The sequence below is a fragment of the Chrysemys picta genome, chromosome 14, assembly GCF_011386835.1.
Source record: "Chrysemys picta bellii isolate R12L10 chromosome 14, ASM1138683v2, whole genome shotgun sequence".
Taxonomy (NCBI): domain Eukaryota; kingdom Metazoa; phylum Chordata; order Testudines; family Emydidae; genus Chrysemys; species Chrysemys picta.
The window spans coordinates 42815411-42828911 of NC_088804.1; the positions used below are offsets into that span (position 1 = coordinate 42815411).

General features: G+C 42.6%; 1 protein-coding gene across 2 annotated transcripts in view; it reads left to right on the forward strand.

Annotated features, from left to right (window-relative positions):
- The first annotated feature begins 2293 nt into the window (after window positions 1-2293).
- Window positions 2294-13501, forward strand: part of NFAT5 (nuclear factor of activated T cells 5) — a 149252-nt gene continuing 138044 nt past the window's right edge. Inside the window, exon 1 of one of the 2 annotated variants that reach the window (XM_042852039.2) lies at window positions 2294-2594. In XM_042852039.2, coding sequence (XP_042707973.1) covers window positions 2384-2594 — 211 coding nt within the window. In that variant the 5' untranslated portion in view covers window positions 2294-2383. The remainder of the gene's footprint in view (window positions 2595-13501) is intronic. The other variant, XM_005310572.5, reaches the window with a different exon arrangement.

Consider the following 13501-nt stretch of genomic DNA (forward strand, 5'->3'; position numbering starts at 1 on the left):
ATTATACAAGAAATCGGAATATTAATACTTACAGTTCAGTGTATAGTATATAAAGCAGTATAAACAAGTCATTGTTATTTTAATTTGTACTGACTTTGCTAATGCTTTTTATGTAGCCTGTTGTATAACTAGGCAAATATCTAGATGAGTTGATTTACCCCCTGGAAGACCTCTATGTACCCCCAGGAGTTTGCGTTCCCCTGGTTGTGATCCACTGAGCTACAATGTATTGGTCAACTAGAAAAATGCTGGGATACATTTCAAATAGAAGGAGGGGACTCTCTTTGTTTTTCATCATAAGAGGTACACAATACAAACAGCCACGGTTATCTGTAATACTAAGTGCATTATGGCTGCTCCATCTATCTAAACCGTCCCTGCATTGTCCTCTTATGAATGATCTAATCTAAATCCCAATTGTATTCCCTGCTGCTCAGTAAATACATTAATTTTATATGCATTCTTCTCTGAATGCTGTTTTTATGTTAAATGCTACATAGTGCCCTGCAGCAAGTGCTAACTGTAAGAGCAAATAAGTTTAATACAAAGTTGGAAGTTGCTATGCAATCTCTCTTTCCAGCTCAACATACTGCAGCATCAAGCCATTCTGGCCAGAATCCCTAATGCCATTGTTTTGACCCAATCCTGGCTATGTGCCCATCCTGCTGTCCATATCCCTTGGAGGCAGCATCTTCCCTTCTATCGATTCAAAATATGTCTAGCATTGATCCCTGCTTGCAGCAATTTCCAAACTGCACTCCAGGCAGCTCTTGCTGCTGGTCTGGGGACATCTAGTTGGTCACATGGTATTGACTCTCCTGGTTTCCAGCTGAAATAGAATAGGGGGAAGAGGAAGAGTGTGGTTCATTTTATCCAATGAGGACAAAACCCTCATGGCATTAAAGTCAACTTAAAATCCTGCTGAAACTGCCACAAGGATGTTACTCATTTGTGAATGGGAGCTGTTTTCCATGAGACACTCTTTATTAAGATGTGGTTCACACTATGGTGACAGTGCCTTATTAAATAACCTCCAGCTAGAGCACCACAGACGGTTTTTGTTAGATATCTGGCTAAGCAGTATTCAACTGGTCAGTGTTTGTCTGGAAGATCATCAAGGAAACTCCAGGTGGTGCAGTAAGTAGCCTGGTGACTCCAATAGGGGGAGGAAAGTTCTTCCTTCTGTTATGATGCAGGAACATTCTTCTAGATGAGCCTTAAAACTGAGGTCCAGCCCCCACCCCCCGTGACTTTCAGAGATCCCACAGCAATTTTTTTGCAAGAGTGGGATTGTTGGTCTTAAGGCCAAATCCACCCCCTCCAGCTACACAGGTGCTTCTCCCAACAAAGTCAATGGGAGCTACAGCCATGTGATTCGGGTTAGAGAACAAGAACTGGGGCCCTCAATGTCCAGGCCAAATTTCAACTTTGCTAATGAAATTCCCTCTCTGCTGTGGCTGGACGTGATATTCTTCATTTCCCACAACGAAATGGTTCTAATGGCTGCTGTATTCCAGACGGGAAGTGGCTGCCTTTCAAGTGGTGCGGAAGTTGCGGTGATGCATACACTGTATTCTAAGACTATAAATTTGTAAAGCATTTGGAGGGATACAAAAGATCTTATATAAATCAATAAATTAAATCTGACGTTCTTTACATGGTGTGCTAATGATATTAACAGCAGAATATTTTACTCTAGTTCTCCCAGCAGGGGGTGCTCTAGAGAATGGTGCAAGAGTGTTGGGAGGGTATGACCACCACCCGTGAATTAGGCTTAGGATTCCTAGGCCTGCCTATATCCGCAGGCACTGTGGCAGGGTTCTGGCACACAGCTAGTCCAGTAGCAGTGGGGAAGATCAGAGCTTATCAGCGCCCAATAACAGCTGCAATAAGTAGAGCAGCAATAAATACCTCTACCCTGGTAGAACAAACAGCCTCTCTCCCAGTGCAGCTTCTGCGGCTGAAGCTAGTGGGCTTTTTTCTCCGGCTGACAGATGGTGATACTGAGGCTTTCCTGGCACCACCACTGTTTTGTAAGGAGTTAATTTTTAGAGAGGATGAGGCAGAAGGGCCAAAATGTTTAACTTGGAACAGCTACAGCTCTGACTTGCCAGTCAGGTTCACACGGCTGAACACAGGAAATCTCTTGAATCAGCTGCTGATGCTAGCTGTTATCCCTAGTGTGAAGCGTGGGACGTCACAGGGATTGTTCAGCGGTGACCATTAGGACTACATACTGGGCTGACTGATGGAAAAGAAGATTGTGGCAAACAGTTAAAGATTCTACCCAGGAACAGCCTCAGTAGCATTTAGGCTGTGACAGCCCCAAAGGAATTTCCCTGCTGAGCTTGTTCTGCAGTGAATTGAGAGCTTTGGCTGAATTATGAACTCTGGCATGCTGGAGCCAAACTGCCCCCAAGCAGAGTGGAAACCTGGAGAGTCTCACAGCTCCCTATGGCAGAACCTGGCTGACTCACTGGAAGTGATGCGTTCACTCTTGGGGGACGAGAGGGTCCTTTGTGCAGCTCCTCGGCCGGTTTATCCATGGAGTTTTCTCTCCAGAGGAACCCACACACCTGCCATTCCTGCTGGAGGTAAGTGACCAGGACAGCTAACGTCTACATACCTGATCAGAGAGCTGGTAGGAGCCAAACACTACAATAAAAGTATTCAATAGGTGAAAAATCATTCAAAAGCTTATTTCAGGACATTATTATTTAACGGCTAGGTGGCTGTATAGTTGTAATGGCTTTATCCCACCCATGAGAGCTATGTGTGCCTGTGCATGAAGGTCTGGGGAGGCACCAGAGGCTGAGCTCCACGTTTGTGTAGCTGTTTTAGAGTTCTATAAGACTGCGTATGCTAAACATCTGTATTGCTTCTAAAGCTGCAAAAAGGAAGCTAAAAACCCCTCAAAATGTTCTAAGATGAACATCTGAATCTCTCTTCAAGTTGGCAAATATTGTTAATAGCTGGATCCAATTTATAAAGAGTTTGAGAACATGATTGAGAAGAAAACAGTTATTTTATTTTGGAATGATAAAAAAAAAATCATTGACCTCTTCATCACAAGACAATCAGCATTGTATTATATAGACAGGGGAAATAATAATAATTAAATTCACTAACTCTGGATTTCCTTTGATTAATGAGGGGGCCCTGAAATACTGTTCTAAAATTTGTCACAACTGCTCTTTTCCAGGTGATTTTTTACAAAATAATTATTTCCTCCTTTATAAAAGAAACCCAGCAATTAACAACAGTCAACAATTTTCCCTGGAAGTCTGAATTTACAGAAGAACATGTTTGATCAGAAACTTTTACATTCATTTAATAAATGTGCTAAGATTATTTTCTCAAAGTACTTCATAGCCTCAGAAGGTAACATTTCTTATTTCCTCATTTGATGTATAGTGAAATATATCTTAAGTGACTTCAGGTATTTGGCAAAAAGTTGCTTGCTTCCTGGAGGCAGCTTAGTAAGAGGGGGCAGAGGTGTACTCAGTATATCTGTGGATATTTTGGCATAGTCTTTTAAGACGGGGGATGCCTAATAACGGTAGTCTCCTATGCAGGTTTCACTCTACTATGTCAAAAGTTAATGTCCCCTCATTTCTAATAAAGACAGATTTGGGGGTTTAATTTGATTATCTTGCTTATAAAGCTAAACCTCTAATACCCCATAATGCAAATATGTACATTAGCCTCACTTAGGTTAGCGTATCTTGAGAAAATTAAGCCATATATTATTTAAGGACAAAAAATACCATGGCCAAATTTTTCAAACGTAGGTTCCTAAATTAAGCAGTTGAGTCCATCTTTAGCTACCTCAGCAGAAGTGACCACACCCATAACTTCCTCTGAAACTTATGGAAGCTGCCTGAAAATAAAATGGCTTGATTTAGGTGCTAACTTTAAGCACTTGCCTTTCAAAGTCAGGTTTCTATCTGTAAGGGTCGTTTGTATATTCGCACAAGAGGTTTTGATGAGACGAATAAACTAAAGCGATTAAAGGAAACATTAATTGTGACAGATAGTTGTATATATGGTATAGCTTTAAGAATCCCAATATTCAATTTTACAACAGCAAAATATACCGACAAGAGCTAAAAAGCAAACATTCAAACAGGAACAAATTAACAGCTCAGCCAGCTAATGAATCAGCTATAACAATGCTCCGTCTCAGCTTTCTTCAAAAACTCTCTAAAATAAAGGCGGTGTACCTATGCCCTCCTTTGTGTATGTGTTTTATTTTAAAATAATGGTGAAATTTGGGCCCTTCCCTATTGAGGTGGGGTTCCTCTGCAGCTGCACGAGAAAAGAGGTGGTTGGGGGTCTGTCAAATATACTTCAGTCTACTTACAGATTTCAAAACAACACTGCTCTCCTGTGAAGGAGAGACCAACTGAAATAGTTGAGCAATATCCATCTTGGGCTGGTGGCAGTAGGGAACGCCTATGAAGGCCATAAGGCTAATATGAGGAATAATGCTAAGGGGCTCTGGAAGGGACATTGGCCAGGCCTCAGTTTAGACAAAGGGAGGGTCTTTTGGGACCAGGTCTCTACACAGTCCCACATGTGGGATGTACACACATTACCGCTGAGCTTTGGTTAGTTTCTGGAAAGCACAGTCCACTGGAGCTGCACAATGCCCTTTAACCACAGAGCTGAGGTTCTAAAAGGGTTGTGCTAGGGCCGTTTATATTCTGAGTGGCATACCTACATATGTCCCTCCGTGTTATTTCAAAACATTGAATAACATTATTAGAGCCTTTCTGTGGGCCCTACTCAACCACCATGATTATCACTTAGAAAACTACAACTCCCTGTAGCCAAGGGAGGTGGGAGGAGGCTCCCAGACCTACAAAATTATTATTATGCTTTCATCGTGTCCCAGATGTCAAATTGGTTCCAGCATGCTAACAATCTATGTAGGTAGAAATTGAATGGATATAAATGCATCCAATTGCCCCTGGGGATCTGCTCAGTTCCTCTTGTCCAATGGAGGAAAAATGAAGGTCCTACACAGTAGTGGTCACGTGAAGGGTCTGGGCATCCCAGTTAGGAGGTACCAAATTCATCCTTGCTGTCATGGAACAGCACCTATCTGGGGTAACCCAGACTTGCAAATTGAGAGGAGGGGGAAACTATAATTTGGAAGAACTGAAAAACATCATATGGAGTTTCCAATTAGTCAGGGATGAGGGATTTGTCTCTTTTCTAATACCAAAGCAACAATATGACCTGCCTACCACTATTTACAACTAAACGCTTACTAAAATATCAGTTTGGTCCAGATGCCCTAGGACTGGCTGAGGCCCAGGAGCTACTGGGAATCTTGGAAATGCTTCATAAAGTCCCCAGAGCCATGTCTACTCGGTATGCTTTATTAATGAAGAGTAACTCTATTGACCTGGAGTTCTTTGTGAAAATATGGAGAGTTATCACAGCCCTTAAGACAACCCCAATGGCAGGGCATGTTACAGATGCTTCTGTGGATCTTGGCTGTGCCTGATACAACAAAAAATTCTATTCAAAATGTCTTGGATGCCACAGAGATTATGGAAGAAATGGGCCTTGTCCTCGAATGTTTGCTGGTGCTGCAATAAAGAAAAAGGAACCTGTCTGCATATGCTATGGGACTGTCTAAGAGTCAGGCAGCTAAGCAGAGAGATGGACATGGGAGTGAAAATAGTGCTTGGCTTCAGCAACCAAACCTCAGCTACAAATAACACCCTATAGGTTATGTACCTACTACCCTGGGTTTAACTCCTCCACAAGACTTTGGTACTTGAGGCCTGTAGTGATTACCAAGTGCATGATGTTACAAAACTGGAGGAGCAGTGTATTTGGACCTGTCTGAGTTAGCAGCAAAAGAAAGTATTGCTTATTGATGTAGACAGCAATTATATGAATTAATTATATGAAGAAATTTGTACCCTGTCTCTTGATACATTTGGATAAAGAATGGTGAAGCCTGTCCTCCCGGTGCTACGGGTCTGGGGAGGCAGGGGCCAGGCTTCTTGGCACGCCAGGGGGCTGCGTTGCTGGGCCTCACGGTGCTCCAAGGATGGGGGCTGGGGCCACACTGCCGGACCTCCCGGTGCTCTGGGGCTGGCCCGTGGTGGGGCTGAGGTCGCACTTCCTGGCCTCCTGGCACTCTGGGGCAGGGGAGGGGGAGGGGAGAGGAAGGGCTGGGGTGGTGGAAGCTGGGTTCCAGTGGGTGCAGAAGGGGCGGGGCTGCCTTGGATGGAAAGGACGGGGGGCAGGATAGCCTCCCTGAGCCAGTGGTTCACCCACCACCTATGGCTCCTTCCCAGAAGAAAAAACATCCCAGTTAGTCCACAGACTGTGTGGATGAGCTGTCTGCCCTGGTACCATGGTGTCAAGGGCTTCTCTTGCTCTGTCTACTATTGATGATCTCTAGGATCCCAACTTCCTCTCCTTCATATGTGGCCAGTGTTCCATTGCCGGAACATATAGTCATGCCCTTGCCTGCACACTCTTCTGATCCAGAGAGTTAGATGGGGAAGAGCCTTAGCTGAGATCTCAGGTCCATGGGTTGTCCTGGTCAGTTTAGGAACTTCCTGGGGAAAACTGAGAGGCTTATTGGGACAGTTTGTATAGCAGAGAGGGACATCCCAGGGCTCTTGTTCTCCTTCAGTTGCTGTAGTCTCTTGAGGTATCCCACCTCCGTCTCTCTTCCTATGTAGCCTTACTGGCAGGGTCTTTCCTCTTACCCTTGGGAGTCTGGGGATTTAACAGATCAGCCCTAAGACTCCTCACCTTTCTGTCTCTCGTAAGACAGCTATGTTATTGTATTTGCTTCCCAGACCAGTAGAAACGTTTGCAGCAGCATCACCTCTACTAGCTAGTACTCCTGACTACCTGTCTATTCAAGAAGGAGCACTGTCTATCTATAGACCTCCTCCTGTCAAACAGCAGTGCAAAATTTCTCTTGTTCTGCTTCAGAGGAGGGATGGACAGACTATCACCCATGTATTTCTATTGAGAGCAGAGCATAGAGGAAGCTTATATATTCTCACGGATTCCTTTAATCCCACCTGTGGTGAAAAAGATAGAACCCAGACATATTAGTTGTTCCAGTATGGGCCAGATAGTACTGACACATGCTTCTTCTTTGAGTGGCTCTGCATAGTCCCACTTGTGGGGTATGTTGCCACGTTGTGGTGCCCAACAGTACAACCTTCTGCAAGCAGTGCCTGTTGGAGCACACATGAGCCTCATCTGACTTTCCCCTTGGTGTTTTTGAATGTTCCAGGGGCAAGACTATATAAGGGGGTGCTTCTCTCTCTCTACCATCTCAGTTCCTTTCACCTGCTGTGCCAGACGGAAATGAACTGTGCTGGTCCTTCAGATCCGGAGTTTCTCCAGTTATAGTGCCTTATTATAGCTGTTGTTCTTAGTATAGTTTTAGTATAAGGTATTTTATGTACAGTAGACTATAGATAAAAAGAAGAACAGGAGGACTTGTGGCACCTTAGAGACTAACAAATTTAAATAAATATATAAATTTGTTAGTCTCTAAGGTGCCACAAGTCCTCCTGTTCTTCTTTTTGCGGATACAGACTAACACGGCTGCTACTCTGAAACCTTAGACTATAGATAGTTTAATATAACTTTCATAAGGCAATTCCATGTGTTATGGTGGAACTGCAGAAGAAGAAGAAGCTGAGATTTAAGAGATATGTTTCATTACCAGCTGTCATCCTGGTGTCAGATAAACACATGAGGTGCCTTAAGTGCCTAGCAGGACACTTTTTGTATGGGTGTTTTATTTGCTGGACTTTCATTCCCAGATTAAGGAGAGGCAGAACAGACATTGCTGCTACTCAAGGAATCTCTGTCTGCTAAATCAACTGGTTCTGGAAGATCACTGGATCTGAAAACTAAGAGGCCTGATTTGGCTTTGATGGCTTCTTTTAGCAAGGTTGAGTTCCAAGTCATTGGGTTCTTTATCATTTCCAGTTTCTGATCCTTTAGCTAAAACTGTCAAGGCTTTGAAGGCACCATATCAAAGGGTCGATGGCCTGCTAAGGAACCTAAAGCCATATTGATTATGACTGTATTGGTTCTGAAGAAGCAGTTAAAGGAGAAGACAGACTGTTAGCAATGCCAGATCCTGCATGTCAGACTTACTGAATCTGTCCGAATCTGACCTAGCCTCTACGATTCTGACTTTGAAATCCGGGCCTTCCTCAGATTCAAAGAGAATGTTAACAGTTGTGGCTGATGACCATCTTCCTGCACCTACGGTCAGGTCTACATGAGGAAATTAGATAAGCATAACTGTGTCGCTCACGGGTGTGAAAAATCCCCAACCCTGAGGGACAGTAAAACTGACCTAACCCCCAACCTCCCAATGACACAGCTACTGCCTCTCGGGGAGGTGGAGCTGCCTCTTAGCTTAGCTGCAGCATTTTAAGTGCAGACCTGCTCTAAACATTCCTCAGATCTGTCTGACAAAACCTGGCACTGAGGAAGAGAGTCTTCCTCAGTTCCACAGTTTGCTTCATTGTCACTTGAAAAGGGGAGAAGAGCAGAGGAGATCTTTAATTTTTTTTCCTGACCCTTTTATGTCACCTCCTCCTAAGACTCCTACGGACAGATCTTTCTCATCCTTTATTTCTTTTCACCCCAAGGTTCCACTGCTGTCTCCAGTGAGATCCATAGTGGATCTGAGATGGAGGACAGCGGATGATGGAGGAAGAATCAAGAGACCTAATTTGTCCTGAGTTATGCCTCCTTATACTTTTGCTCCTCCTATGGTATATTTCCAGATGCCCACTACTGGAGAGACTGGCAGCTCTGGTCTTCAAGTCCCTATTGGCTTCCACCACCACAATTACTGGATCAACCTCCTTATGGATGGAGAGGTGAAGTTTAATCCGTTAAGGATCTGGTTACTCAACAGTTCTCAGATCCGGTTCTTCCATATCTGTTGGTAGCTCAGATGGTAGAAACTGATACGCTTTCTGAAGATGAGGATAAGGAGATAGCTCCTTTTTTTGAACAGGAATAAATGGATACAGACTGATCCAGATGTATCATCCTATGAGTTTGTGGGCGTAGCTTCTGTGTCCTCCCCCTCTGAAGATGCTTTGCAGTTCCATGACCTCATGGATCGCATAGTAGCCACATTAAAATTAAAACATAAGACTCTGGATCAGTACCAGAGCAGGCACAGACTTAAAGTTTTAAAAAGTCTAAGGGAAAAGGTACTTACAGTAGATCTTCCTTGACTTGCTGGCCAAGACCCAAGCTCATAGTTCCATGTTTCTACTGGAACCATTGCTGGTATCCTCTTCCCTTCAGTACTAGGAACTGGAAGAGCTTCCCCCTAGGCATGAGTGAATGAAAACTAAGAAGGATTATTCTAATAAAAATGAAGTACTAATATGTAAAATGTAGTATAAATAAAATGAAATTTGGAGCAATCTAGGGTCTGCTGAATCCTTTAATTCTAACATCTGCTTAATACAGAAGGTGTATTTTATATCTGAGATTTAAAATTTGTATCTGTATGTGTGAGCTCATTCTGTGTAAAGGATTACCTTAGAAAATACACTGATTTGAATGAAGCAATGAGGTTGTTCTGTAGCTCCCAGTAAGCATGGCATCCCAAAAGGCCCACAAGCACCATGCTGCATAAGGTTCAGAATAGTTTTGTTCATTGTTTTCTTCTATGCAGGGTCCAGGGGCCTACTTGTTGATCTTATGATTTGCAAAATTTCTCTCAGAAATGTCTCACTTACCCAGCATGCAAGTGTATCAGGAGAGGAATATTTAACATGTGGGTTAACATTTCACTAGATAGTAGAAAGCTCCAATTATAAAATAGATATGTATTTATAAAGAGAAGAACCAAAATAACTAAATTGTGCTGAGGAAGTTAACAGGTGTTTCTTTGAACTAAGTACAACCCTAACATTTTAAATATTGCAGATTCAAAAATATCTTCTGATATCATTAAGGAATACAATTGCATTAATACTACTTTTACAGCACCTTTTACCTGAGGATCTCAGCAGTGTAGAAACATTAAACTTCTTGACACCCTTATTAACTATGTAAGTAATTCCATTAATTTTACAGAGGGAGGAAAATAAGCACAGCAACATGGAAGTTTTCCCAAGGTCACGTGGTCAGACAGTGGCTGAGCTGGGGCAAGAACCTAGCAGGCTGACTCTCAGCCTTACTTTAATCAATATCTACTAACATGTAGAAGCTGAAATCCAAATGTCCAGAAAATAGATGCACATCTATGCAGCTCATTGTGTGTACAACTATTTACACACACCACAACTTGTCATTTGCACCTGCAGTTGATGTAATTAATTATATGCATAAATTAGGTATGCAATTGAGCACATTTTTGGTGCATACAATACCATATGCTGTTTTCTGAAAAATGTGGGCCTGAGTTTAATTCCTAACTATTTGGCTCAGAGGTGGCCAAAATATACCTCACTGGAATCGGTAAGGTGGGTTTTGCTTGCCTTTGTGGCCTCTGTACATTACTGGTACAATCATACAATTCTCCATCTTGATCCAGATGGATGCAAATTGCTCATGTGGCCTTTAGCTGGTCCACATCTTACCAGATTGCCCTTTTAATGCTAGCTTTTCCATACAAGACCCATGTCTATCAGCATACATGCCTTTTCTGTTTATTAAAGCAATGCAAACCTTTTTAAGCTTCAGGAATGCAACAGGTTATTCATAATTCTAATAATACCAGGTTCTGCTCCTAAACAACTAACATTGAATCGCAACCCAGTTGATTATCCTGTTCCCCATGTCAAGTGCTGGGATATAAAGAGATTATCATTTAATGACAATGCTAATGAGAAGCATACTTTAAACACTGAATTGTAATCCTGATGCTTTGCAACAGTCTGGTGGCTGTGTCACATGTTCACTGGTGGCTCTTCTCAAGGGAGGCTGCTAGGAGAAAGTACTATAAAACGAGTTTCCTGCCAACCTCAGCAACTCTGCAAATCAGGAAGTGGTGACCTAGGAACAGGGTAGCCATTGACAGAGCCTAACAGTTTTCTGACACCATTTGGAAAATAAAACACCTACGTATTCTCAGAGATTGCAAATGGAGTTAACATATTATGCATGCACTTGCTAACTTCCCCACATGATCCTAGTTTAGCGTCCTTCCCACTCACACCTGCTGTTATCCAACTGTTAACATGCGTGCTTAATTATAATAAAGAGAAAATATATTACACTGAATACATGATTTCTTAATTTTAAGTTTCTTGTTTCTGTATCTGGCGCATTAGTTGTTTTTGTGTGTTAGTAACATCTATTTAGTGTATTAGGAACCCAAAATGAAGGTGCACACAGACATTATCACATTTCACAGACATGAGAGAGAGAGGGAGAATAGATCCACCCATCAGGCTATCTTGATTACACCTCCAGTGATGTAGGATTGTTCATGGGCATTCAGGAGTTTTATTCAGTGCTCTTTTAACTGTCTCACAGAATGGGATTCCATTAGTTGGGAGTTCATAGCATTGCTATCCGTCTGGCTACGTGTCATTGCTACCCGTTACGGTTTCTGTGCCCGTGTACCATTTAGGGTTGCCAGGTGCACGTTTTTTCACTGGAAAGTCCAATCAAAAAGGGGACCTGGCAACCCTAAATGACACCCGAACCAAAATCTGTTTACTGTGGGGCAGGAGGAGATGCTGGGTCATTAACCTGCACCAGCCTCTGCTCAACTGGGGCTGCCTCCTACTTGCAAGCAGGCTCCTTGAGACGATCCAGCAAGTGATGGGGATGGAGGCGAGAGGAGTGAGCCTTGTGGGAAGAGGCAGAGAAGGGAGCAGGGCCTTGGGGGAAGAGGTGGAACAGGGGCAGGGCCTTAGGGGAAGAGGCAGAAAAAGGGACAGGACCTTCGGGGAAGAGGTGGGGCAGGGGTGAGGCCTCTGGATCGTTACCAGCAATTAGAAAGGAGACCATTCCACGTACTGATCTCATTGTTAGTAAATTATGCCTGAAAACGTACCCATTTCTCTTTCCCCTTGTATCTAGTTATGTCCCACAAGACCATCCTATATGATTCCTTTCCTTCCTTGATGCTTCCGCCCTTCAAATATGTCAAGGGTTCTCAAACTATTGTCTGAAAAGCCCATCTCGGTTGTCATCAGAATTCAACACTTTGAAAAACAACCAATAGGGAATAATTGTTAATGGCTCTCCAACTTTTTCCATTCTCTCACTTACAAAGGTGCCTGCAGAATGAAAACATTGGAGAGCCTGTAACTTACCATATTTCTACACACTGTGTATGTCTACGCTATGAGCTAGAGGTGTGATTTCCAGCTAGTGTACACATATTTTCACACTATAATCATAGTAGAGTCAGGCAGAGGCACAGACTAGCTGCTCCAAACACAGATCTGCCAGGACCCTATGGGTACAGTACTTAGGGCAGCCAGCCCATGTTGCCATTGCACGTGCTACTGCGGCTACACTACTATTTCTAGTGTGCTTGCTTGATGAGAGCTAGTGCAAGTATGTATACATGAGCTGGGAATCACACACCTTGCTCGCAGTGTAGACATAACTTTAGTAACTGGTTAGCTGAGCTATGCTTATGTAATTCTTTTAATCTTCTCACAAATTAGTGTCTCCAGCCCCTACATTTTTTTTATTTTTTTCTCTGAATTCTTTTCAGATTGTTTAATCTTTCGAGCACTAAGGGTGATCAGAACTAAATGCAATATTTCAGAGCCTCTGGGAGCCAAGGTATTCTCCTCTCCCTCTTCCATGATGTAACTGTACATACAGACAAAAACCAACATTTTTGCTACAACAGCCCATTGCAAGTTCATATTTAATCTGCTATCCGCTGTCACCATTGGGTCTGGTCTCCTCTTACTGCTTCTGAAACATCTCCTTCCCTGTTGGATTTGTGTTTTGTATTATTTCTCTCTGACAGTATTAGGCTCTATTTTTGTAGACTGAATCCCAGCACTATTTCTTGCCCATTTTCTAATCTTTCTAGGTCCCTTGATATTACTTCTTCATTGTTGTTTGCAGCTATTTCCAATTGACTATTATTTATTACCCCTTCAAGTTAATTAATCCGTCAAAGAAAGTTAAAGGCAACCAGGTCTTAAAGATACTTTGAAGCACCTCTCTGGACACTTCCCCCAGTGCGATACGTTGCCATTGATTGTTATTTGCTTATGGACTATTTTCAAATGTATTTCCGTTTGTAGGATGGTACTTATACCCAAGACATGTTGAATTACATTTTCAAATACAATTTTGAGAGGTACTCTGTTAAATTCTTTTCTAAAATCTAGATAGAAGAAATAGTCTATGTTCTCTATGTCCATTAATTTTGTTAATTTGATTACAGAAAGCAATCAGGTTTGTTTTGCCTGGTTTTGATTGTATATTTTTCCTGATTTCTGTGTCACCAAGGTGTTTACAGATTATTACGTGCATTTCT